Raw genomic sequence first — 24494 nt, 5'->3', positions numbered from 1 at the left:
CCACCCTCTCAGGCTCTATCAGATCCTCCTCTCCACCCTCTCAGGGCTGGACGTCTCAGGCTCTGCAGACTCTACATTGTACCTGGCAGGCTGCTCCTACCACGGGATCTGTGTCTGGACCACACACACACACACTACTGGTGTCCCCCAAGGCTCGGTTCTAGGCCCTCTTCTCTCTATACACCAAGTCACTCAGCTCAGTCATATCCTCACATTGTCTCTCCTATCATTACTATGCAGATGACACTCAACTACTCCCCCCGCCCTTCTGACACCCAGATGGCGACACGCGAAGATATCGCAACCTGGATGTCAGCCCACCACCTCAAACTCAACAAGACGTAGCTGCTCTACCTGCCCGGGGAAGGCCTTCCTACACAAACACCTCCGCCACGGTTGACAACTCCAGTGTCCCTCTCCCAGAGTGCAAAGAACATTGGTGTGACACTGGACAACACCCCGTTCTCTGCAAACATCAAAGCAGTGACCTGTTCCTTTTATTTTATTTTTTACCTTTATTTAACATTTATTTAACCAGGCAAGTCAGTTAATTGAGAACAAATTCTTATTTACAATGACGGCCTAGGAACAGTGGTGTTAACTGCCTGTTCAGGGGGCAGAACGACAGATTTGTACCTCGTCAGCTCTGGGATTCGAACTTGCAACCTTCCTGCTCCTGCAGGTTCATGCTCAACAACATGCGTGTATAGTACGACACTACCGCACACAGGAAGCGGCGCAGGTCCAAATCCAGGAACTTGTCCTCGCCCATCTGGAATTCTGCAACTCGCTGTTGGCTGGGCTCCCCCATCAAACCTCTGCAATTTATCCAGAATGCAGCAGCCCGCCTGGTGTTCAACCTCTCCGAGTTCTCCCATGTCTACCCTCTCCTCCTCACACTCCACCGACGTCCAGTTGAAGCTCACATCCACTACAAGACTTACCGATGGAACAGCAAGAGGAACTGCCAACCTCCCTAACTTCAGGATACGCTCAAACCCTACACCCTAACCCGAGAACTCCGTTCTGCCACCTCTGGTCTCTTGTCCTTCCACTCCCACGGGGGGGCAGCTCCCGCTCAGCCCATCTATAAGTACCTAGGTGTCTGGCTAGACTGCAAACTCTCCTTCCAGACTCACATCAAACATCTCCAATCAAAAATCAAATCCAGAGTCGGCTTTCTATTCCGCAACAAAGCCTCCTTCACTCACGCTGCCAAGCTTACCCTAGTAAAACTGACTATCCTACCGATCCTCGACTTCGGCGATGTCATCTACAAAATGGCTTCCAACACTCTACTCAGCAAACTGGATGCAGTCTATCACAGTGCCATCCGTTTTGTCACTAAAGCACCTTATACCACCCACCACTGCGACTTGTATGCTCTAGTCGGCTGGCCCTCGCTACATATTCGTCGCCAGACCCACTGGCTCAGGTCATCTACAAGTCCATGCTAGGTAAAGCTCCGCCTTATCTCAGTTCACTGGTCACGATGGCAACACCCATCCGTAGCACGCGCTCCAGCAGGTGTATCTCACTGATCATCCCTAAAGCCAACACCTCATTTGGCCGCCTTTCGTTCCAGTACTCTGCTGCCTGTGACTGGAACGAATTGCAAAAATCGCTGAAGTTGGAGACTTTTATCTCCCTCACCAACTTCAAACATCAGCTATCCGAGCAGCTAACCGATCGCTGCAGCTGTACATAGTCTATAGGTAAATAGCTCACCCTTTTTCACCTACCTCATTCCCATACTGTTTTTATACTGTTTTTATTTATTTACTTTTCTGCTCTTTTGCACACCAATATCTCTACCTGTACATGCCCATCTGATCATTTATCACTCCAGTGTTAATCTGCAAAATTGTATTATTCGCCTACCTCCTCATGCCTTTTGCACACATTGTATATAGACTGCCCATTTTTTTCTACTGTGTTATTGACTTGCTAATTGTTTACTCCATGTGTAACTCTGTGTTGTCTGTTCACACTGCTATGCTTTATCTTGGCCAGGTCGCAGTTGCAAATGAGAACTTGTTCTCAACTAGCCTACCTGGTTAAATAAAGGTGAAATAAAATAAAAATTAAAAATAAAAAAAAAGTTGTCTAACCCCCCCAGTCTGACTTCACTGATAGCTACATTGAGTAAAAATTGACTTACTATGCCTGATATGTGGTTGTCCCACCTAGCTATCTTAAGACGAATGCACTAACTGTAAATTGCTCTGGATAAGAGACTGTGCTGAATGACAAAATGTCGAATTGAAATAGAATTGATCCAAAACACAGATCACCACACGAGTTATAATCAGATAGTGTAGAAGTGTAGAGGTCAAGAAGTCACGTGTGTGTGTGTGTGTGTGTGTGTGTGTGTGTGTGTGTGTATACCTGGTCCAGAGCAGTCCAGCGCTGGCTGAGGCCCCGGTCACGCCCACCAGAGCTGCTAGCATCAGTCTCCTCTTACCGGCCCCGCCCCTCACAGCCTCACCATGGTAACGACGTGACAACTGCACCAGCCCCAACGCTACAGCTGACAACGCCCGCAAGCGGTACATTCTGGAGAGAGAGAGAGAGAGAGAGAGAGAGCGAGAGAAATGTAAACGAGAGGTGCATGAATCTCTCTCACATGGAGATGTGACTTGTAACATTGTTAAATGTTTATCAAATGTCTTGGACACACTAGAAATAGAAAGGTAGGTCTTTAAATATATTCTCCCCAAAAATGTATTGTAAAAGACACTATTCCCCAAATAGCTGTATATGACAGAGATCAGAGAGCTGCAACTCATAATCCCATCAGAGAGCTGCAACTCATAATCCCATCAGAAAGCCGTAACTGCTACTCATAATCCCATCAGAGAGTTGCAACTCATAATCCCATCAGAAAGCCGTAACTGCTACTCATAATCCCATCAGAGAGCTGCAACTCATAATCCCATCAGAAAGCTGCAACTCATAATCCCATCAGAAAGCTGCAACTCATAATCCCACCAGAGAGCCGTAACTGCTACTCATAATCCCATCAGAGAGCTTTAACTGCTACTCATAATCCCACCAGAGAGCCGTAACTGCGACTCATAATCCCATCAGAGAGCCGCAACTGCTACTCATAATCCCATCAGAGAGCTGCAACTCATAATCCCATCGGAGAGCCGTAACTGCTACTCATAATCCCACCAGAGAGCCGTAACTGCTACTCATAATCCCATCAGAGAGCCGCAACTGCTACTCATAATCCCATCAGAAAGCTGCTACTCATAATCCCACCAGAGAGCCGTAACTGCTACTCATAATCCCACCAGAGAGCTTTAACTGCTACTCATAATCCCACCAGAGCTGTAACTGCTACTCATAATCCCATCAGAGAGCTGCAACTCATAATCCCATCGGAGAGCCGTAACTGCTACTCATAATCCCATCAGAGAGCTGCAACTCATAATCCCATCAGAGAGCCGCAACTGCTACTCATAATCCCACCAGAGAGCTGCAACTGCTACTCATAATCCCACCAGAGAGCTGCAACTGCTACTCATAATCCCACCAGAGAGCTTTAACTGCTACTCATAATCCCACCAGAGAGCTTTAACTGCTACTCATAATCCCACCAGAGCCGTAACTGCTACTCATAATCCCACCAGAGAGCCGTAACTGCTACTCATAATCCCACCAGAGAGCCGTAACTGCTACTCATAATCCCACCAGAGAGCCGTAACTGCTACTCATAATCCCACCAGAGCGCTTTAACTGCTACTCATAATCCCACCAGAGAGCTTTAACTGCTACTCATAATCCCACCAGAGAGCTTTAACTGCTACTCATAATCCCACCAGAGAGCTTTAACTGCTACTCATAATCCCATCAGAGAGCCGTAACTGCTACTCATAATCCCATCAGAGAGCCGTAACTCATAATCCCATCAGAGAGCCGCAACTCATAATCCCACCAGAGAGCTGTGACTGCTACTCATAATCCCATCAGAGAGCTGTAACTGCTACTCATAATCCCATCAGAGAGCTGTAACTGCTACTCATAATCCCATCAGAGAGCTGTAACTGCTACTCATAATCCCATCAGAGAGCTGTAACTGCTACTCATAATCCCATCAGAGAGCTGTAACTGCTACTCATAATCCCATCAGAGAGCTGTAACTGCTACTCATAATCCCATCAGAGAGCTGTAACTGCTACTCATAATCCCAGAGAGCTGTAACTGCTACTCATAATCCCAGAGAGCTGTAACTGCTACTCATAATCCCAGAGAGCTGTAACTGCTACTCATAATCCCAGAGAGCTGTAACTGCTACTCATAATCCCAGAGAGCTGTAACTGCTACTCATAATCCCAGAGAGCTGTAACTGCTACTCATAATCCCAGAGAGCTGTAACTGCTACTCATAATCCCAGAGAGCTGTAACTGCTACTCATAATCCCAGAGAGCTGTAACTGCTACTCATAATCCCAGAGAGCTGTAACTGCTACTCATAATCCCAGAGAGCTGTAACTGCTTCTCATAATCCCATCAGAGAGCTGTAAACTGCTACTCATAATCCCATCAGAGAGCTGTAACTGCTACTCATAATCCCAGAGTTGTAATTGCTACTCATAATCCCATCAGAGCCGTAACTGCTACTCATCCCATCTAAAAAGTTGTCAAATGAATTGCTCATTATTAATCTAATAAAAACTGTCAACAATGAAGGGGGATATTCATAGCAGACAGTCCTTTGCGTTTGAAAGCCACGTGTTGTGTCAAGCATAGATTTATTGGTGCCAACTGCGCTGGGCCTAGTACTGCGGCACACCGTATCCCCGTCTCCCCGCAGCACAGGCTCCTCCACCAGAATGAACCGATGAATATAATAGAACCTAAAAATAAAGTCCTCTGGCCTTCGTGTACACGTTGACCCCCCCTCTGAAAAATGTCTTCTGAGCCTATGACTGCGACACAGCACTGTCGCGTCCCCCCATCCCCCGCTTTGCCCTGGGGGGGGGGGGTCAGGATTTAGAAACATTTCTTCCAGAAACTAATTAACCGTCTAAAAAGAACCTTAAAAAAAACAAGTGTTCTATAGTGGTGAGCTCTGTGGAATTAATTTGTGCAGAGCTAACACACACGCGCACATACTTAGATAGTGGTGCTAGAGGGAATAGCATCTGTTTTATAGGCTCTTGACCAATTCTGCTATTGTGCATAAAAAATAAAACAAATTTTGCGCGTTTTTTTGTACATCATGTTTTTGCCATCGTTTCCTATGACCGAAAATATCATCCTGTTGCCTAGTCACTTTACCCCTACCTACAATTTTAAAAAATGTAAAACATTCCAGGTGAAGCTGGTTGAGAGAATACCAAGCTGTCAAGTCAATGGGAGGCTACTTTAAAGAATCTGAAATATAAACTATATTTTGATTTTGTTTAACACTTTCTTTGGTTACTATAAGAAACAACAACATTTCATAGTTTTGATGTCAGTTTTTTTCCCCCTGCATTGTCGGGTAGGGCCCGTAAATAAGCCAATCACGGTTAGTCTACACATTGTCGGGGAGGGCCTGTAAATAAGCCAATCACGGTTAGTCTACACGTTGTTTAGAATACGTGACAAATTAAATTTGACACACACGATACCAACCCTTTTGCCTTTGCTAGCCAATCAATAGCTTTTTTTTTTACCTTTATTTAACTAGGCAAGTCAGTTAAGAACAAATTCTTATTTTCAATGACGGCCTAGGAACAGTGGGTTAACTACCTGTTCAGGGTCAGAACGACAGATTTGTGCCTTGTCAGCTCAGGGATTTGAACTTGCAACCTTCCAGTTACTATTCCAACGCTCAAACCACTAAGCTACCCTGCCAATAGCTTCTTTTTTTTATGTACTGGATTCCTTATCAATTTAAATTATCAATTTAAATTAAACAACACAGGAGAAAGAATGTGTCCCAATGGCTCCCGATACGCCTCTGGTGAAAAGTAGTTGACTATATTAGTGAGCCGTGTGTGATTGCAGCCAAACCTTTAGATGAGCTGGTGGTCAGGTCACAGCAAACCAATTCGTAACAGTGCTTGGGCTCGGCTTATCTCTAACACTTCATTTGGAACATGACTCATTTAAAATTTGTTCCGGTGTCACAGAAAGATGATTAACAATTAAAAGAAAGAGAGGTCCCCCTTGTGATGTCTCTGTGGCTCCAGTATTCCTGTGATCTATACACAGAACCACAGGTGGAGAAGTTTATTCGTGACACAGACAGACACACACGCTCTAGCACACACCCTCTAGCACACACACCCTCTAGCACACACACCCTCTAGCACACACACTAGCACACACCCTCTAGCACACACACACACCCTCTAGCACACACACACACACACCCTCTAGCACACACACACACACACACACCCTCTAGCACACACACACACACACACCCTCTAGCACACACACACACACCCTCTAGCACACACACACACACACACACACACCCTCTAGCACACACACCCACACACCCTCTAGCACACACCCACACACCCTCTAGCACACACCCACACACCCTCTAGCACACACCCACACACCCTCTAGCACACACCCACACACCCTCTAGCACACACCCACCCTCAATGCATCATGCCCTCCGAGGTCGAAGCCACCTGTCGATATTCCATTACCGATCCAGGCCCTGACTGTCACACTCACTGATTCAGCAGAAGAAGAAAAATTATAACCACACAGAATATGCTAATTGGATGACCGGTAGTCCATGACAACGGGGACAGGGTCTCTAAGGGCATTAGGAGAGGTGCTGTTTAAAACAGGACAGAGAGACAGGTGAGGATCTACTATAGTAGCAGGGACACAAGGCCTGGTAGGGTAGGATCTACTATAGTAGCAGGGACACAAGGCCTGGTAGGGTAGGATCTACTATAGTAGCAGGGACACAAGGCCTGGTGGGGTAGGCTCTACTATAGTAGCAGGGACACAAGGCCTGTTGGGGTAGGCTCTACTATAGTAGCAGGGACACAAGGCCTGGTGGGGTAGGATCTACTATAGTAGCAGGGACACAAGGCCTGTTGGGGTAGGCTCTACTATAGTAGCAGGGACACAAGGCCTGTTGGGGTAGGCTCTACTATAGTAGCAGGGACATAAGGCCTGGTGGCGTAGGGTGAGGATCTACTATAGTAGCAGGGACACATGGCCTGGTGGGGTAGGATCTACTATAGTAGCAGGGACACATGGCCTGGTGGGGTAGGATCTACTATAGTAGCAGGGACACAAGGCCTGGTGGGGTAGGATCTACTATAGTAGCAGGGACATAAGGCCTGATGGCGTAGGATCTACTATAGTAGCAGGGACACAAGGCCTGGTGGGGTAGGATCTACTACAGTAGCAGGGACATAAGGCCTGGTGGCGTAGGATCTACTATAGTAGCAGGGACACATGGCCTGGTGGGGTAGGATCTACTATAGTAGCAGGGACACATGGCCTGGTGGGGTAGGATCTACTATAGTAGCAGGGACACAAGGCCTGTTGGGGTAGGATATACTATAGTAGCAGGGACACAAGGCCTGCTGGGGTAGGATATACTATAGTAGCAGGGACACAAGGCCTGCTGGGGTAGGGAGAGGATCGGTGACCCACCGGCAGGACGGTTGAACTAATGTAGGCTAATGTGATTAGCATGAAGTTGTAAGTAACCCAAAAAAATCCCACGACATAGACATGTCTGATATGGGCAGAAAGCTTAAATTCATGTTAATCTAACTGCACTGTCCAATTTACAGTAACTATTACAGTGAAAGAATACCATGCCATTGTTTGACGAGAGTGCACAATTATGAACTTAAATGTATTTTTGTTAAACAATTACTCACATTTGGGTAGTCTTGATACAACATTTTGAACAGAGATTGAATGGTTCATTGGATCAGTCTAAAAGTTTGCACATACACTGCCGCCATCAAGTGGACAAAATCTAAATTGCACCTGGACTGGAATAATACATGATGGCCTTTCTCTTGTATGTCAATGAAGGTATTTTAAAAGAGATGTTTTTTTCCTTTTAATGATCTTATACCAGATCTAATGTACTATATTCTCCTACATTAATTTCACATTTCTGAAAAACTAAATTGTTTCCTTTCAAATAGTATCAAGAATATGTATATCCTTGCTTCAGCTCCTGAGCTACAGGCAGTTAGATTTGGGTGTCTTTTTAGGCAAAAACTTTTTTTTTTAAAGGGTCAAATCCATAAGAGGTTAAGAAATCTGTTCCCAAGTATTCCCACACAGAGAGACGTGATCCGATACAAATTTAAGCAAGGTTTGAAATGATGTTTTAGTCAAATATATCAGTTTGGGCTTCTAATTTGTTTGTTTTTGACCCCTTTTTCTACACAATTTTGTGATAGCCAATTGGTAGTTACAGTCTTGTCCCATCGCTGCAACTCCCGTACGAACTCAGGAGAGGCGAAGGTCGAGAGCTGTGCGTCATCCGAAACACAACCCAACCAAGACGTACTGCTTCTTGACACAACGCCCTCTTAACCCGGAAGCCAGCCGCACCAGTGTGTCAGAGGAAACAAGGTGCGACCGTGTCAGTGTGCATGTGCCCGGTATATCCTCTCCCAAAGAACACCATCCCAAACATGAAGCATGGGGGTAGCAGCATCATGTTGTGGGGGGTGCTTTGCTGCAGGAGGGACTGGTGCACTTCATAAAATAGATGGCATCATGAGGGATGAAAATTATGTGGATATATTAAATCCTATAGAAAATTTGTGGGCAGAACTGAAAAATTGTGTGCTAGCAAGGAGGCCTACATACCTGATTCAGTTACACCAGCTCTGTCAGGAGGAATGGGCAAAAATTAACCCAACTTATTGTGGGAAGCTTGTGGAAGGCTACCCAAAACGTTTGACCCAAGTTAAGCAATTTCTGACCCACTTGCAATGTGATGAAAGAAATAAATCACTCTACTATTATTCTAACATTTCACATTCTTAAAATAAAGTGGTGATCCTAACTGACCCAAGACAGGGAATTGTAGGATTAAAATGTCAGGAACTGTGAAAAACTGAGCATAAATTTAGTTGGCTAAGGTGTATGTAAATGTACGACTTCAACTGTATATAGTGCATTAATTTTGACCAGAGCACTATGGGCCCTCCAGTAATGCACTGTGTAGGGAATAGGGCTCTATTTGGGACATGGTCCATAGAGCTCCCTCACCGACAGAGCATCAAACCAGGAAGGGGGATTTCATAAGCAATAGAGCTTATATATTAGCACCAGCACAAGAGACCCTGAAATATCCTGTCCAACAGAAATGACAAGCACATCTCATGTTATGGTTTGTCACCTAGCAACATATTTTAAAACATTTTTTTTAAAGAGAGCAAGTTAGCCTTTCTGCTTGGCTGGGGTCCAGAGACAATGCTGACAGGAATGTCAAGAAGCCAGACAGACACACACAAACAAAACAGACAGACATGCACACACAGGAGTTTATCCTCTCAACTCCTCATAGGACGCCAGTTTGCTGTGAGCCAGTTTGCTGTGAGCGTAGCACACCTGGGCTTTAGGAAATGTGTGTGGTGGAAAATAATATTTTAACAAGAGAGCTTTTACACTTGATCTGTGAAATCCCCAATGGGAGCTCAGAGCTGTATTGTGGGGAAATTATTTTTAACCGACTGGGGCCCATGCATACTACCCGTTTTCATCCTGCCAGGATTCTGTGTGTGTGGTGTGTGATGTACACACACACAGGGCACTACTCCATCGTCCTGCTAGAGCCCTTCTCTACCAGACCAATGGGTTCAGGGAATCCAAGAATTACTCTTTAAAAAACATTCCTCCCCCATTACCCCCCCCATATGTACACAAAATAACGTCCTCCACACCACCACAGAAGCAACACTGATATATGATGCTGCCTGAATCACCTCTAGATCTTCCCGCAACGCGCACACCGGCCTCCACCTACCGCGACACCGCACAGACCTTCACCGCGACGCCACACAGACCTTCACCGCGACGGCACACAGACCTTCACCGCGACGCCACACAGACCTTCACCGCGACGGCACACAGACCTTCACCGCGATGCACACAGACCTTCACCGCGATGCACACAGACCTTCACCGCGATGCACACAGACCTTCACCGCGATGCACAGACCTTCACCGCGATGCACACAGACCTTCACCGCGATGCCACACAGACCTTCACTGCGATGCCACACAGACCTTCACCGCGATGCACACAGACCTTCACCGCGATGCACACAGACCTTCACCGCGATGCCACACAGACCTTCACCGCGACGGCACACAGACCTTCACCGCGACGCCACACAGACCTTCACCGCGATGCACACAGACCTTCACCGCGATGCACACAGACCTTCACCGCGATGCACACAGACCTTCACCGCGATGCACACAGACCTTCACCGCGATGCACACAGACCTTCACCGCGATGCACACAGACCTTCACCGCGATGCACACAGACCTTCACCGCGATGCACACAGACCTTCACCGCGATGCACACAGACCTTCACTGCGATGCCACACAGACCTTCACCGCGATGCACACAGACCTTCACCGCGATGCACACAGACCTTCACCACGATGCACACAGACCTTCACCGCGACGCCACACAGACCTTCACCGCGACGCCACACAGACCTTCACCGCGACGCCACACAGACCTTCACCGCGACGCCACACAGACCTTCACCGCGACGGCACACAGACCTTCACCGCGATGCACACAGACCTTCACCGCGATGCACACAGACCTTGCTACTAACTGCTGTTGCAGCCTTCCTCGTGCATCGGCTGGCTGCTAAACTAAGATATTTGGTGCAGTATTTCTCAAATGAAAAAAAATAAATGTGCATGAAAACAATTAATCTCTCATTGAATAACAACAAAATACTTCATTGAAGAATCCCTACTGTTGACCAATCACCGACGAAGGGGCGGAGACTCCGAAACACACACAAAAAAAAAAAAAAAATGCAGTCATAATATACGCAACAGATATCCAACCGGTTTCAGACAGGAAGCAGGACGCCTCAAGAGGGTGGCGCTAACGTCAAGTTTGTGAATTCAATGCCCACAGGGATCATATCATACTCACTGCTGGCAATATGTCTACTACCACCTCCAACCCCTCTATCAGCATGGGGCGGCAGGGTAGCCCAGTGGTTAGAGCGTTGGATTAGTAACCGGAAGGTTGCAAGTTCAAATCCCCGAGCTGACAAGGTACAAATCTGTCGTTCTGCCCCTGAACAAGGCAGTTAACCCACAGTTCCTAGGCCGTCATTGAAAATAAGAATTTGTTCTTTAACTGACTTGCCTAGTTAAAATAAAGGTAATGATTCAAACATTTTCCCTACACCTTTTATGCTGTAAAAAAATAAAAATTAAAATAAAAAGATACCCACAGAAAAGTAAAATTACATCAACCTTTTCAAAAGTGATGGCAGTGCGTTCATATCACCTGAAGCATGTCCAGGACCATGTGAACAAGCTCGGCTAGTATTTTCATCTGGTGCTAATACTTCAGGTGATCAGAATCTGAATGCATTAGCAGCCCTTTGAAAAGGTGACGTAATTATAATTCATCTTACATTCCTCCAAAAGGATGAACTGTACGGACAACAGGTAAAGTATGTTTTTTTTTTTAATAATACATTTTATTCAACATTCAGGCTTGTAGAGGTCGTAGAGGTCGTAAGAGGAAACGTTCCTCTGATCCCACCAAAAAAAAACACTAATTTATGCCCGACGTAGAATTCAATGAAATTCCTGGCTAGCTTAGTGATAAACAAAAATAAGCACAACAAAAACTGGACACTTCTCAGCAGTAAACAATTTAAAGGCCTTTATTAGCCCAGATGTGTGTGTGTGTGTGTGTGTATATATATATATAAAACCATCTAGTCTGACACCTGTAATGTAGGAGACAACATTCATGTCACCATTCAAACCACAGGTAAAAAGGTGTGCTGTGCACTAGTTTGTTCTTCAACATAATAGTAACCAAAACTGTTTCTAAAATACAACCACACAGTACAGTAATTACAGCAACAAGAAAATGTCATCTTCCAAGATTAATAATAACTAAATAATAAACTACTAGTTATCCTTTTAAAGATATCTGGCTGTTCTGTACTGTGACCTAACTTACTCTCTTCCACTTTTCCAAGGTTATTTTAGTTTCCCAGGACAGCTAAAATCATGAAGGAGACAACATGGATCTGATTCCTGTGAGGTTTCCATTCTGTGTTTCCACTACCAGTCTGCCATAACAAACAGCCTTCAGCACCTTCAGCAAGTATTCAAAGCCACGTTTTTTGTTTGCTTACATCCCTGTTAGTGGGCATTTCTCATTTGCCAAGATAATCCATCCTGCTGACAGGTGTGGCATATCAAGAAGCTGATTAAACAGCATGATCTTTACACAGGTGCACCTCATGCTGGGGACAAAGGGCTGCTCTAAAATGTGCCGTTTTGTCACAACACATTGCCACAGATGTCTCAAGTAGAGGGTGTGTGCAGGTGGCATGCTCACTGCAGGAATGTCCAACAGAACTGTTGCCAGATCATTTAATATGTTAATTTCTCTACCATAAGCCGCCTCAAACTCTGTTTTAGAGAATTTGGCAGTACATCCAACCGGGCTCACAACCGCAGACCAGGTGTAACCAAGTCATCCCAGGACCTCCACAGCCGGCTTCTTCACCTGCGGGATCATCTGAGGAGAGGGAGGAGGGCTGCTGAGGAGTATTTCTGCCTGCAATAAAGCCCTCCCAGAAGCCCTCCCAGTGGCCCTCCCAGTGGCCCCCCCAGAGGCCCTCCCAGAGGCCCTCCCATTGCTGCACCCCATGTTGCATTGATATATATTTTTCAGTCAAAGAACATTTTTAGAAATGAATAAAAAAATGAAAAGCTGAAATGTCTTCAGTTAATAAGTATTCAACCCTTTTGTTAAGACAAAAATAAGTTCAAGAGTAAAAAAAGTACTTAACAAATCACATAATATTACATGGACTCATTCTGTGTTAAATAATAGAGGGTAACATGATTTTTGAATGACGAGCCCATCTCTGTAACCCGCAAAACAAAATTATCTTTGCGGTCCCTCAACCGAGTATTGAATTTCAAGCACAGATTCAACCAAAGACCAGTGAGGTCTTACAATGCCTCACAAAGCAGGTCACCTATTGGTAGAACCCCCCCAACAAAACATGCAGAATATCCCTGCGCATAGTGAAGTTATTAATTAGGCTGTAGATGGTGTATCAATATACAGGAGTCCTTCTTAACTCAGTTGCCGGAGAGGAAGGAAACCACTCACGGATTTCACCATGAGGCCAATGATGGCTTTAAAACAGTTAGAGTTTAATGGCTGTGATGGGAGGAAAACTGAGGATGGATCAACAACCTTGAAGTTACTCCACAATACTAATGTAAAATGACAGAGTGAAAAGACAGAATCCTGTACAGAACAAAAAAATATTGCAAAACATGCATCCTGTTTGCAACAAGGCACTTAAGTAATACTGCAAGAATTGCAGCTAAGAAATGACCTTTTTGTCCTGAATACAAAGCATCAAACATCACACATCACTGAGTACCACTATATATTTTCAAGCCTTTTGGGGGGATAAAAAAAAAGGACAGAATAGAGCTAAGCACATGCCAAGTCCTGGAGGAAAACCTTTCCACCAGACACTGGAAGATGAATTCACCTTTCAGCAAGAAAATAACCTAAAACACAAGGGCCTAGTTACAAGTATGACTTAAAAATCATCTTGAAAAATCTACAGAAAGACTTGTAAATATCTTTCTTGCGATGATCAACCACCAACTTGACAGAGCTTGAAGAATTCTAATAATAATAATCTAATATTGTATAATGCAAGGCTGACAGCTAATCGCTGCCAAAGGTACTTCTAACATCTATTGTGTTGGGGGTAAAAACTTGAATAATAAATAAAACACTATATCTTGATTAGACATTTTTAAAATAAAAATGTTAGATTTTTTTGGGGGTCCAAAAATGACAATTATAACAATTGTTATTTTTTGAAAGTAAAAAAAAATCGAAATGTTAGTGTTTACAAATCAAGTAGGGATTATATAACTAAACCATGAAACCTCCTACGTATAATTGTTTGTTAAAAACGACAACAACATGCAGACACCCCCTGGACTGTGTTGTCAAGCTAGGCGCTATCTTTCTAGTGGCTAAAGCTAAATCCAACCAATACTTAGCTAGATAATGTGCATCGTCTCTGACAACACAGCAACATTCATTCATTATTGCATGCAGTCTAAACACAGTTCACTTGTAACTTCTGCCTGATAATATTGAAACAACGAACGAAGAGGCCAAGTCAACCTCTAGTAGTCCGGGAGGCAAGCTAGCTACAGTAGGTAGCCTTTTAACTAGATAGAAATTACCTATAAAACCGCAATCGGCTAACTCAATATCACATAAATACTGGCTAAAGACTGTTATTTTGCTACTTACTTGAGTTTCGAGACGACTACGACAGGTCTTGAACAGTTTGAAATATCTAGCTACGACGTCTCTCCCGATGCATGTATCCCCTTTGTGCAGTCTGACGCGCTCCTTCTGCGACACTAGTTATCACATCCACAAAGTCATAAACCCCGCCTATTTCTAACATGTATCTTCTTAATTAAAATTTGATTTTTTTTTTTTTACCTAACCCTAACCTTAACCACACTGCTAACCTTATGCCTAAAGTTAAATTAACATCAAAAAGCGATTCTTTCTATTTTTAGTTTTCATTAACTTTTACGATAAGCCAATTCAGGCTTTGTGGCTGTGGTAATTAGTGCAAACGTCCCAGCACACGCCCCCTCCATTACGTCACGACGGAGTTTGAAGGGCGGGACAAATATCCACCAAGCTCCACCCATTGCGGTTCGGCCCTCACATGTAAACATTCACCGGATGTGTGCTCCGTAGAAAGTTGACGTTTATTCCATGTTTATTTGTATATATGTGTCTCTTTATGTGGCCATTTTTACAGTCAAAGGGGTCATTATTGGGATGTGACTGAGCCCAGTCCAATGGAGCTACCAAGGGTATAAGTATTTACCAAATAGCACACTATTCCCTAAATGGTATACTACTTCTGTCCAGAGCTCTATGGGCCCTGGTCAATATTAGTGCACTACATAAGAGAATAGGGTGCCATTTGGGATGAATGCTATGCCCCAATATTTTTTATTATTTTAGGATTTTTTTAGGATCCCCCAGTGACCACTCGGGGCTCCCGAGTGCGGCACTGCATCTCAGTGCTAGAGGCATCTCACAGACCCTGGTTCAATTCCAGGCTGTATCACAACCAGCTGTGATTGGGAGTCCTATAGGGCAGCGCACAATTGGCCCAGCGTCATATGGGCTGGGGTAGGCCATCAATGTAAATAAGAATTTGTTCTTAACTGACTTGCCTATTTAAATAAAGGTTAAATAAATAAATGAAACAGGGATCCTTATATGAGGCTTACTAACAAGAAGAAATGTAGTAGTGCCACCAACATCCCAACCCCACCTGTCTCTCTCTCTCTCTTTATAAATATATCTTTCTCTCAGTTCAATTCAAGGGGCTTTATTGGCAAGGGAAACATATGTTTAAATTGCCAAAGCAAGTGAAATGGATAAACAAAAGTGAAATAAACCATGAAGATTGACAGTAAACATTACACTCACAAAAGTTCCAAAAGAATAAAGACATTTCAAATGTCATATTATGTCTATAAACAGTGTTGTAACGAAAAGGGAAAATGAATAAGCATAAATATGGGTTGTATTTACAATGGTATTTGTTCTTCACTGGTTGCCCTTTTCTCGTGGCAACAGGTCACAAATATTGCTGCTGTGATGGCACACTGTGGTATTTCACCCAAAATATATGGGAGTTTATCAAAATTTGATTTGTTTACAAATTCTTTGTGGATCTGTGTAATTTGAGGAAACGTGTCTCTAATATGGTCATACATTTGACAGGGGGTTAGGAAGTGCAGCTCAGTTTCCACCTCATTTTGTGGAGCACAGAGCCTGTCTTCTCTTGAGAGCCATGCCTTTCTCAATAGCAAGGCTATGCTCACTGAGTCTGTACATAGTCAAAGCTTTCCTGGGTCAGTCACAGTGGTCAGGTATTCTACCACTGTGTACTCTCTGTCTAGGGCCAAATAGCATTCTACTTTGCTTAGTTTTTTGTAAATTCTCTCCAATATGTCAAGTAATTATCTTTTTGTTTTGTCATGATTTGGTTGGGTTCAATTGTTTTGCTGTCCTGGGGATCTGTGGGGTGTGTTTGTGAACAGAGCAAGAGCAAGACAAACTTGCTTAGGGGACTCTTCTCCAGGTTCATCTCTCTGTAGGTGATGGCTTTGTTATGGAAGGTTTGGGAATCGCTTCCGTTTAGGTGGTTGAAGAATTTCATTTCTCTTTACTGAATTTTGATAATTAGCGGGAATTGGCCAAATTCTGCTCTGGTGTTTTACATTGTAAACAGAATATATTTTTGCAGAATTCTGCATGCAGTCTCAATTTGGTGTTTGTCCCATTTTGTGAATTCTTAGTTGGTGAGAGGACCCCACTTGTTGTTTTAATGTCATGTGTTTTTCACCCAACATCACTTTCCATCAATGTGTATAGCAGACCCTCATGCCACACAACAAATCACAAATACTCTCGCAAACAGGTTTTTTGTTTGCCAGTTAGGGTTTGTAGGGTGAATACGAGGTCTGTTGTACGGTAATTTAGTAAAAAGACCTTTGACATTTGCTCAGTACATTGTTTTCATTGAGGAAATGTACAAGTCTGCTGGTAAAAATAATTTAGAGGATTTTCCCAAGGTTGCTGTTGACCCATATCCCACGGTAGTTAATGGGGTCAAATTTGTCTCCACTTTTGTGGATTGGGGTCTCTCTCTCTCTCTCTCTCCCTCTTTCTCTCAGTGATGACTGTTGCGTGAGTGTTTGTCTCTCTCTCTCTCTCTGTCTCTCTCTCTCAGTGATGACTGTTGCGTGAGTGTTTGTGTCTCTCTCTCTCAGTGATGACTGTTGCGCGAGTGTTTGTGTTTCGTTGTGTGTTTGCCTGCGTCTTCTGTAGTGTAATCGCCTTGACTGTCACATTGCCATGACAGCGCTCTTACATTTATCTAACTGTCGCTTTCAGACAAACACACTTTTCAGACATGACTGCTTTCTTCTTCTTCTACCACACAATTATCCAGGAAATAGAGCAGGAAAGACTGGAGGCAGTAGTATCTCTGTGTTTGTGTGTCGGGCTCTATTGGTCACACACGCTTAATCACGTAACCGTTTGGTAAACCTATAGATTTTAAACATGTTTGTCTACGATATATGGATTTAGAGAACTACAGAAATAAAAGGTGTGTTTGTAAAGTATGAACATCTAACTGACATGTATGATACATGATAAACATACATAATGACTACTCGTTTTTGCTAATTGATTTAAAAGTTACCAGAATGCTTCATTAGGTTGTGGGAACATTGTGGGGACATCACAAAAGACATATGCCCGAAAACACAAAAACGTTAAAGTCTACAAAGCTTCTTTTAGGGGGATGCATGAAACATTCACCTGATGTTACGAGAATGTTCTTAGAACACATTTAATCTGTTCTTAGAACACATTTAATCTGTTCTTAGAACACATTTAATCTGTTTTTAGAACACATTTAATCTGTTTTTAGAACACATTTAATCTGTTTTTAGAACACATTTAATCTGTTCTTAGAACACATTTAATCTGTTCTTTAAAAGTTCCCAGAATGCTTCATTAGGTTGTGGGAAATGTCTGGTGAGAACATCACAAAATATATGTTCCCAAAACACAAAAAACTGTCCGATTGTGCGGATGATTCTACAATTCTGCATTTAAAAAAAATGTTGGGCTGATCTTAAGAGTTTCTTTGTACCTAATGTTTCTGCTATAGTTTCCTATGACTGATAAGAGCTTCTGGACATCAGACAACCAATGAATATTTCTACTTCAACAGAGTAGAACATACTGCTCACCCCAGACCAGGCCCTAATCCCAGAGACTCGGAAAAGGAAGATATGACGTAAGAGAGGCTGACGTGGGGGCACCATGACAAAACTACAATTAGTCAGCCACGAACAAGAACCCCAGAACTGTCACGGGACTCATCTGAAAGTAACCCAGTACAGATTTTAAAAAAGGAATGGAAGCATGGAGGTCAATTTGTGCCAACAAAACAAAAATATTTCCTGAGTTTTCTTATATCTCCTATTGACATTATATCCCCTTGACATGGTTATTGTTTGGATCCACACCATTTTCCACTTTATTTATGTTAGAAATATTGTTTCAATGTCCATTCTCTTGATGTTAAAATACTGCAGTCTCTGTTTTGGCACTCAGACGTTCCATTCTCCATACTGCAAAGGGCCACAGAGAGAACATTTACAACCGGTAGTTAAAATTATCAAACTGGCCCAATTCCCCCCCCTATCCTCTCTGGGGGGGGGGGTGTCTTTGATCCTCACCCAGGAGGGAAAGTCATGGCAATACTATCACCACCACAGGCCTTTTTGAAGGATTTGTACTTTGTCCTGTAGTTCATTCAATGTAATTGGAGAATCCAGTGGCTTCTGGTCGTCTTTAATAGCTGATTCTAATTAAAGGTTTTGTAAATTATAATGTATATGTTTTTGCTCTAGGTTTTTGTTATATCAAATAAAATAAAATAATATTTGTCACATGCTCCAAATGCAACAGATGTAGACCTTATTGTGAAATGCTTACTTACAAGCCCTTAACCAACATGGCAGTTTTAAGAAAATAGAGTTATATTTACTAAAATAAACTAAAGTCAAAAATAACATTAAAAAAAGTAACACAATAAAATAACAATAATGAGGCTATAGTCTGTGCTATGGGTACCGGTACCAAGTCAATGTGTGGGGGTACAGGTTCGTCGAGGTAATTGGTACATGTAGGTAAGGGTGAAGTGACTGTGCATACATAATGAACAGAGAGTAGATGCAGTGTAAAAACAAAGGGGGGGGTCAATGTAAATAGTCCGGTGGACATTTGATACATTTTTCAGCAGTCTTATTGGCTGGGGGGTAGAAGCTGTTCAGGAGCCCCTTGGACCTAGACTTGGCGCTCCGGTAGCGCTTGCCGTACGGTAGCAGAGAGAAAATTCTAGGATTTGGGTGAGTCGTTGACTATTTTTTGGGCCTTCATCTGACACTGCCTAGAACATAGGTTCTGGATGGCAGGAATCTTGGCCCCAGTGATGTACTGGACTGTACCCACTGTACTCTGTAGCGCCTTGTGGTTGGATACCGAGCAGTTGCCATACCAGGCGGTGATGCAACCAGTCAGGAGGCTCTCGATGGTGCAGCTGTAGAACTTTTTGAGGATCTGGGGACCCATGAGAAATCTTTTCAGTCTCCTGAGGGGAAAGGTGTGGTTGTGCCCTCTTCACAATCTGCTCCAATACAGCCCTGTCGATATGAATGGGTCATGTTAGGCCCTCCTTTTCCTGTAGTCCACGATCATCGCCTTTGTCTTGCTCAAGTTGAAGCTAAGTTTGTTGCCCTGGTGCCACACTGCCAGTCTCTGACCTCCTCCCTATAGGCTGTCTCATCACTGTCGGTGATCAGTCCTACCATGTTGTGTCGTCAGCAAACTTAATGATGGTGTTGGATTCGTGCTTGTTCTTGCAGTCATGGGTGATAAGGGAGTACAGGAGGGGACTGAGCACGCACCCCTGAGGGGCCCCAGTGTTGAGGATCAGCGTGGCAGACGTGTTTCTACCTACCCTCACCACCTGGGGGTGGCCCATCAGGAAGTCCAGGATCGAGTTGCAGAGGGAGGTGTTTAGTCCCAGAGTCCTTAGCTTAGTGATGAGCTTTGTGGTTACTATGGTGTGGAACACTAAGCTGTAGTCAATGAACAGCATTCTTACATAGGTGTTCATTTTGTCCAGGTGGGAAAGGGCAGTGTGGAGTGCGATTGAGATTGGATCTGGATCTGTAGGGCGATATGTGCATTGGAGTGGGTCTAGGGTTTCCAGGATGATGGTGTTAATGTGAGCCATGACAAGCCTTTCAAAGCACTTCATGGCTACCGACGTGTAGCCCAATGTCACGACTTCCGCCGAAGTCGGTTCCTCTCCTTGTTCGGGCGGCTCTCGGCAGTCGACATCGCTGCTCGTCTAGCCATCGCCGATCCACTTTTCATTTTCCATTGGTTTTGTCTTTGTTTCCCACACACCTGGTTTTCATTTCCCAATTACTGTCATGTATTTAACCCTCTGTTTTCCCCCTGTCTTTATGTGTGATTGTTTATTGTTCAGGTCGGTAGGTTTCCGGCTGGTTTTGTCCAGGTGCTGTTTTCACCCGTGTTTCCTGGCAACTGTTATTGTTCGCACATTGGGACGGTTACTTGTGCTATTTTCTTGAGTAAAGTGCGTTGTTCACTCATCTCTGCTCTCCTGCGCCTGACATCATGCACCAGCTACACCCACCCACCCACCCGACACCCAAACGGTTCGGACGCAACCAAACAGAAGTTGGCACATGGACATGTCACGACTTCAGACGAGTCTCTTGTTGGGGTCATAAAGAAAAATGGAGAACACCATTGTGTTTATTATAGTCTCTTCCTTTCCAGTCGTCATAATAGTTTGTAGGTCAAACCGTTCGGACGCTACAGACGTTTACGTGAAAAGACAGTCTCTTGGTCTGACAAACACCACTCTAGCTACGCCACCTTTCACCACAGATGTCTCATGGTCTGACAAACACCACTCTAGCTCTGCCACCTTTCACCACAGATGTCTCATGGTCTGACAAACACCACTCTAGCTACGCCACATTTCACCACAGATGTCTCATGGTCTGACAAACACCACTCTAGCTACGCCACATTTCACCACAGATGTCTCATGGTCTGACAAACACCACTCTAGCTACGCCACATTTCACCACAGATGTCTCATGGTCTGACAAACACCACTCTAGCTACGCCACATTTCACCACAGATGTCTCATGGTCTGACAAACACCACTCTAGCTATGCCACCTTTCACCACAGATGTCTCATGGTCTGACAAACACCCCTCTAGCTCTGCCACCTTTCACCACAGATGTCTCATGGTCTGACAAACACCACTCTAGCTCTGCCACCTTTCACCACAGATGTCTCATGGTCTGACAAACACCACTCTAGCTCACCACAGATGCGGAAGTGCGACACTGGCAGATGCGCTGGATTGACATCTCTAAAAACCTAAACTATCTCTGATGTGTCTCAAGCCACATCCAATGCAAAAAATCTGATATCTCTAAAAACTTAAACTATCTCTAGCTTAAACAGACAGATTTTGATGGAGGTGTTTTTGTTATGTAACTTAGATTGACGCACCCCGGTGGCAAGTCTGAATAGGGAGATAGTTACCATGGAGACATTGACAACGACCGGTCGCTGGTAGCTAGGTCGCCTTTTATCATGGCAAGTCTGAATAGGGAGATAGTTACCATGGAGACATTGACAACGACCGGTCGCTGGTAGCTAGGTCGCCTTTTATCATGGCAAGTCTGAATAGGGAGATAGTTACCATGGAGACATTGACAACGACCGGTCGCTGGTAGCTAGGTCGCCTTTTATCATGGCAAGTCTGAATAGGGAGATAATTAACCCAACCATGGAGACATTGACAACGACCGGTCGCTGGTAGCTAGGTCACCTTTTATCATGGCAAGTCTGAATAGGGAGATAGTTACCATGGAGACATTGACAACGACCGGTTGCTGGTAGCTAGGTCGCCTTTTATCATGGCAAGTCTGAATAGGGAGATAGTTACCATGGAGACATTGACAACGACCGGTCGCTGGTAGCTAGGTCGCCTTTTATCATGGCAAGTCTGAATAGGGAGATAGTTACCATGGAGACATTGACAACGACCGGTCGCTGGTAGCTAGGTCGCCTTTTATCATGGCAAGTCTGAATAGGGAGATAGTTAACCCAACCATGGAGACATTGACATTGACCGGTTGCTGGTAGCTAGGTCACCTTTTATCATGGCAAGTCTGAATAGGGAGATGATTAACCCAACCATGGAGACATTGACATTGACCGGTTGCTGGTAGCTAGGTCGCCTTTTATCATGGCAAGTCTGAATAGGGAGATAGTTAACCCAACCATGGAGACATTGACATTGACCGGTTGCTGGTAGCTAGGTCACCTTTTATCATGGCAAGTCTGAATAGGGAGATGATTAACCCAACCATGGAGACATTGACATTGACCGGTTGCTGGTAGCTAGGTCGCCTTTTATCATGGCAAGTCTGAATAGGGAGATGATTAACCCAACCATGGAGACAGGAAGGACGGAGATAGAAGGTTAATTCCTATTTCACAACCTCTATCACTCCCTATTCCTCTGTCTGTCTGTCTGTATCTCTTCCCCCTTAGTCCAACAACTGTGACAGGAAGGACAGGCATAGCAGGTTAGGTAAGGCCATTACAGTACTGGTGTGTTCTAGCGCTTTCCATGTGCGGCTCCAGGGAGGGGCTCATCGGAGCCGAGGCACCCTCAAAAATAGCAGTGTTATGGGAATTGACCTATGCAGACAGGGATCTTGGTTTACCTATGTTGTCTAATAAGACCATTTAAAACTTCTAGGATCAGTTACTGGCTTGTAATATCTGTGTGTGTGCGCGCGCGCGTGGCAGCCATGATCTGAGTAGCTAACTCACGCAAGGCGTTTAGCTATAGAGTCTGTGTCCCAAACCACACCCTAATTGTAACGATTTTCTTCCTGGGAAAGAGAGGAGGACCAAAATGCAGCGTGGTTATTGTTAAGCATCTTTAATAAAGACGAAAACATAAACACTATACAAATACAAAATAAGAAACCGTTGCAAACCGGCAACAGTCCTAACTGGTACAGAGAACACAGAGACAGGAAACAATCACCCACAAGACACCTGAAGAATATGGCTGCCTAAATATGGTTCCCAATCAGAGACAACGATAAACACCTGCCTCTGATTGAGAACCACTCCAGACAACCATAGACTTACCTAGAACACTCAACTGAACACAACCCCATAGACTACAAAAACCCCTAGACAAAACAAGACACATAAATCACCCATGTCACACTCTGGCCTAACCAACATAATAAAGAAAACACAGAATACTAAGGCCAGGGCGTGACACTAATCCCTACTGTACTGTATTCCCCACAGGCCCTGGTCAAATGTAGTGCTGCCTTCTGAAAGTACTCATACACAGAAAGTAGTCGTACACAGAAAGTAGTCTTACACAGGAAGTACTCGTACACCGGAAGTACTCGTACACAGAAAGTACACAGGAAGTACTCATACACAGAAAGTACTCATACACAGAAAGTACTCATACACAGAAAGTACTCATACACAGAAAGTACTCATACACAGAAAGTAGTCATACACAGAAAGTACTCATACACAGAAAGTACTCATACACAGAAAGTACTCATACACAGAAAGTACTCATACACAGAAAGTACTCATACACAGAAAGTACTCATACACAGAAAGTACTCATACACAGAAAGTACTCATACACAGAAAGTACTCACATGTCGTGTTAAAGCCTGAATTCAAAATGGATTAAATGTATTTTTCTTACCCATCTACACACAATACCCCGTAACGACAGTGAAAATATGTTTTTAGAAATGTTTGCTAATTCATTTTTTTTTTTATAATGAAATGCAGAAAAATGTCATTGACACACTAAGTATTCACACCCCTGAGTCAATACTTTGTAGAAGCACCTTTGGCAGCGATTAGAGTCTTTCTGGGTGAGTCTCTAACAGCTTTCCACACCTGGATTGTGCAACATTTGCCCATTATTCTTTTCAAAATTCTTCAAGCTCTGTCAGATTGGTTGAAGGTCATTGTCAGACAACCATTTTCAGGCCATAGATTTCTTAAAGTAGATTAAAGTCAAAACTAACTCCTCCACTCAGGAACATTCACTGTCTTCTTGGTAAGCAACTGTAGTGTAGATTTGGTCTTGTGTTTTAGGTTAATTTCCTGCTGAAAGGTGAATTCACCACCCAGTGTTTGGTGGAAAGCAGACTGAACTAGATTTTCCTCTAGGATTTTGCCTGTGCGTAGCTCCATTCCATTAATTTTTTATCCTGAAAAACTCCCCAGTCCTTAATGATTACAAGCATACCCATAACACGCCATTATGCTTTAAAATATAGAGAGTTGTACTCAGTAATGTGCTGTATTGGATTTGCCCAAAACATAAAACTTCGTATTCAGAACAAAAAAGTGAATTGCTTTGCCACAGTTTTTGCAGTATTACTTTAGTGCCTTGATGAAAACAGGATGCATGTTTTGGGAATATTTTTATTGTGTACAAGCTTAATTCTT

At 43.9% G+C, this 24494-nt stretch overlaps 1 protein-coding gene across 1 annotated transcript in view; it reads right to left on the bottom strand.

The window, feature by feature from the left end:
* Nucleotides 1–14702, bottom strand: part of micu1 (mitochondrial calcium uptake 1) — a 142044-nt gene extending 127342 nt beyond the window's left edge. Inside the window, exons 1-2 of the mRNA XM_052494827.1 lie at nt 14547–14702; nt 2389–2556 (exon numbers count right to left, since the gene is read on the bottom strand). Of these exons, the coding sequence (XP_052350787.1) occupies nt 2389–2555 (167 nt within the window). The 5' untranslated portion in view covers nt 2556; nt 14547–14702. The remainder of the gene's footprint in view (nt 1–2388; nt 2557–14546) is intronic.
* Between the last annotated feature and the right edge of the window lie 9792 nt (nt 14703–24494).

The sequence above is a fragment of the Oncorhynchus keta genome, chromosome 3 (assembly GCF_023373465.1).
Source record: "Oncorhynchus keta strain PuntledgeMale-10-30-2019 chromosome 3, Oket_V2, whole genome shotgun sequence".
NCBI classification, from domain to species: Eukaryota; Metazoa; Chordata; class Actinopteri; order Salmoniformes; family Salmonidae; genus Oncorhynchus; species Oncorhynchus keta.
Note: the sequence above shows the minus strand (reverse complement) of the source record. Positions and strands in the feature narration are given on the sequence as shown.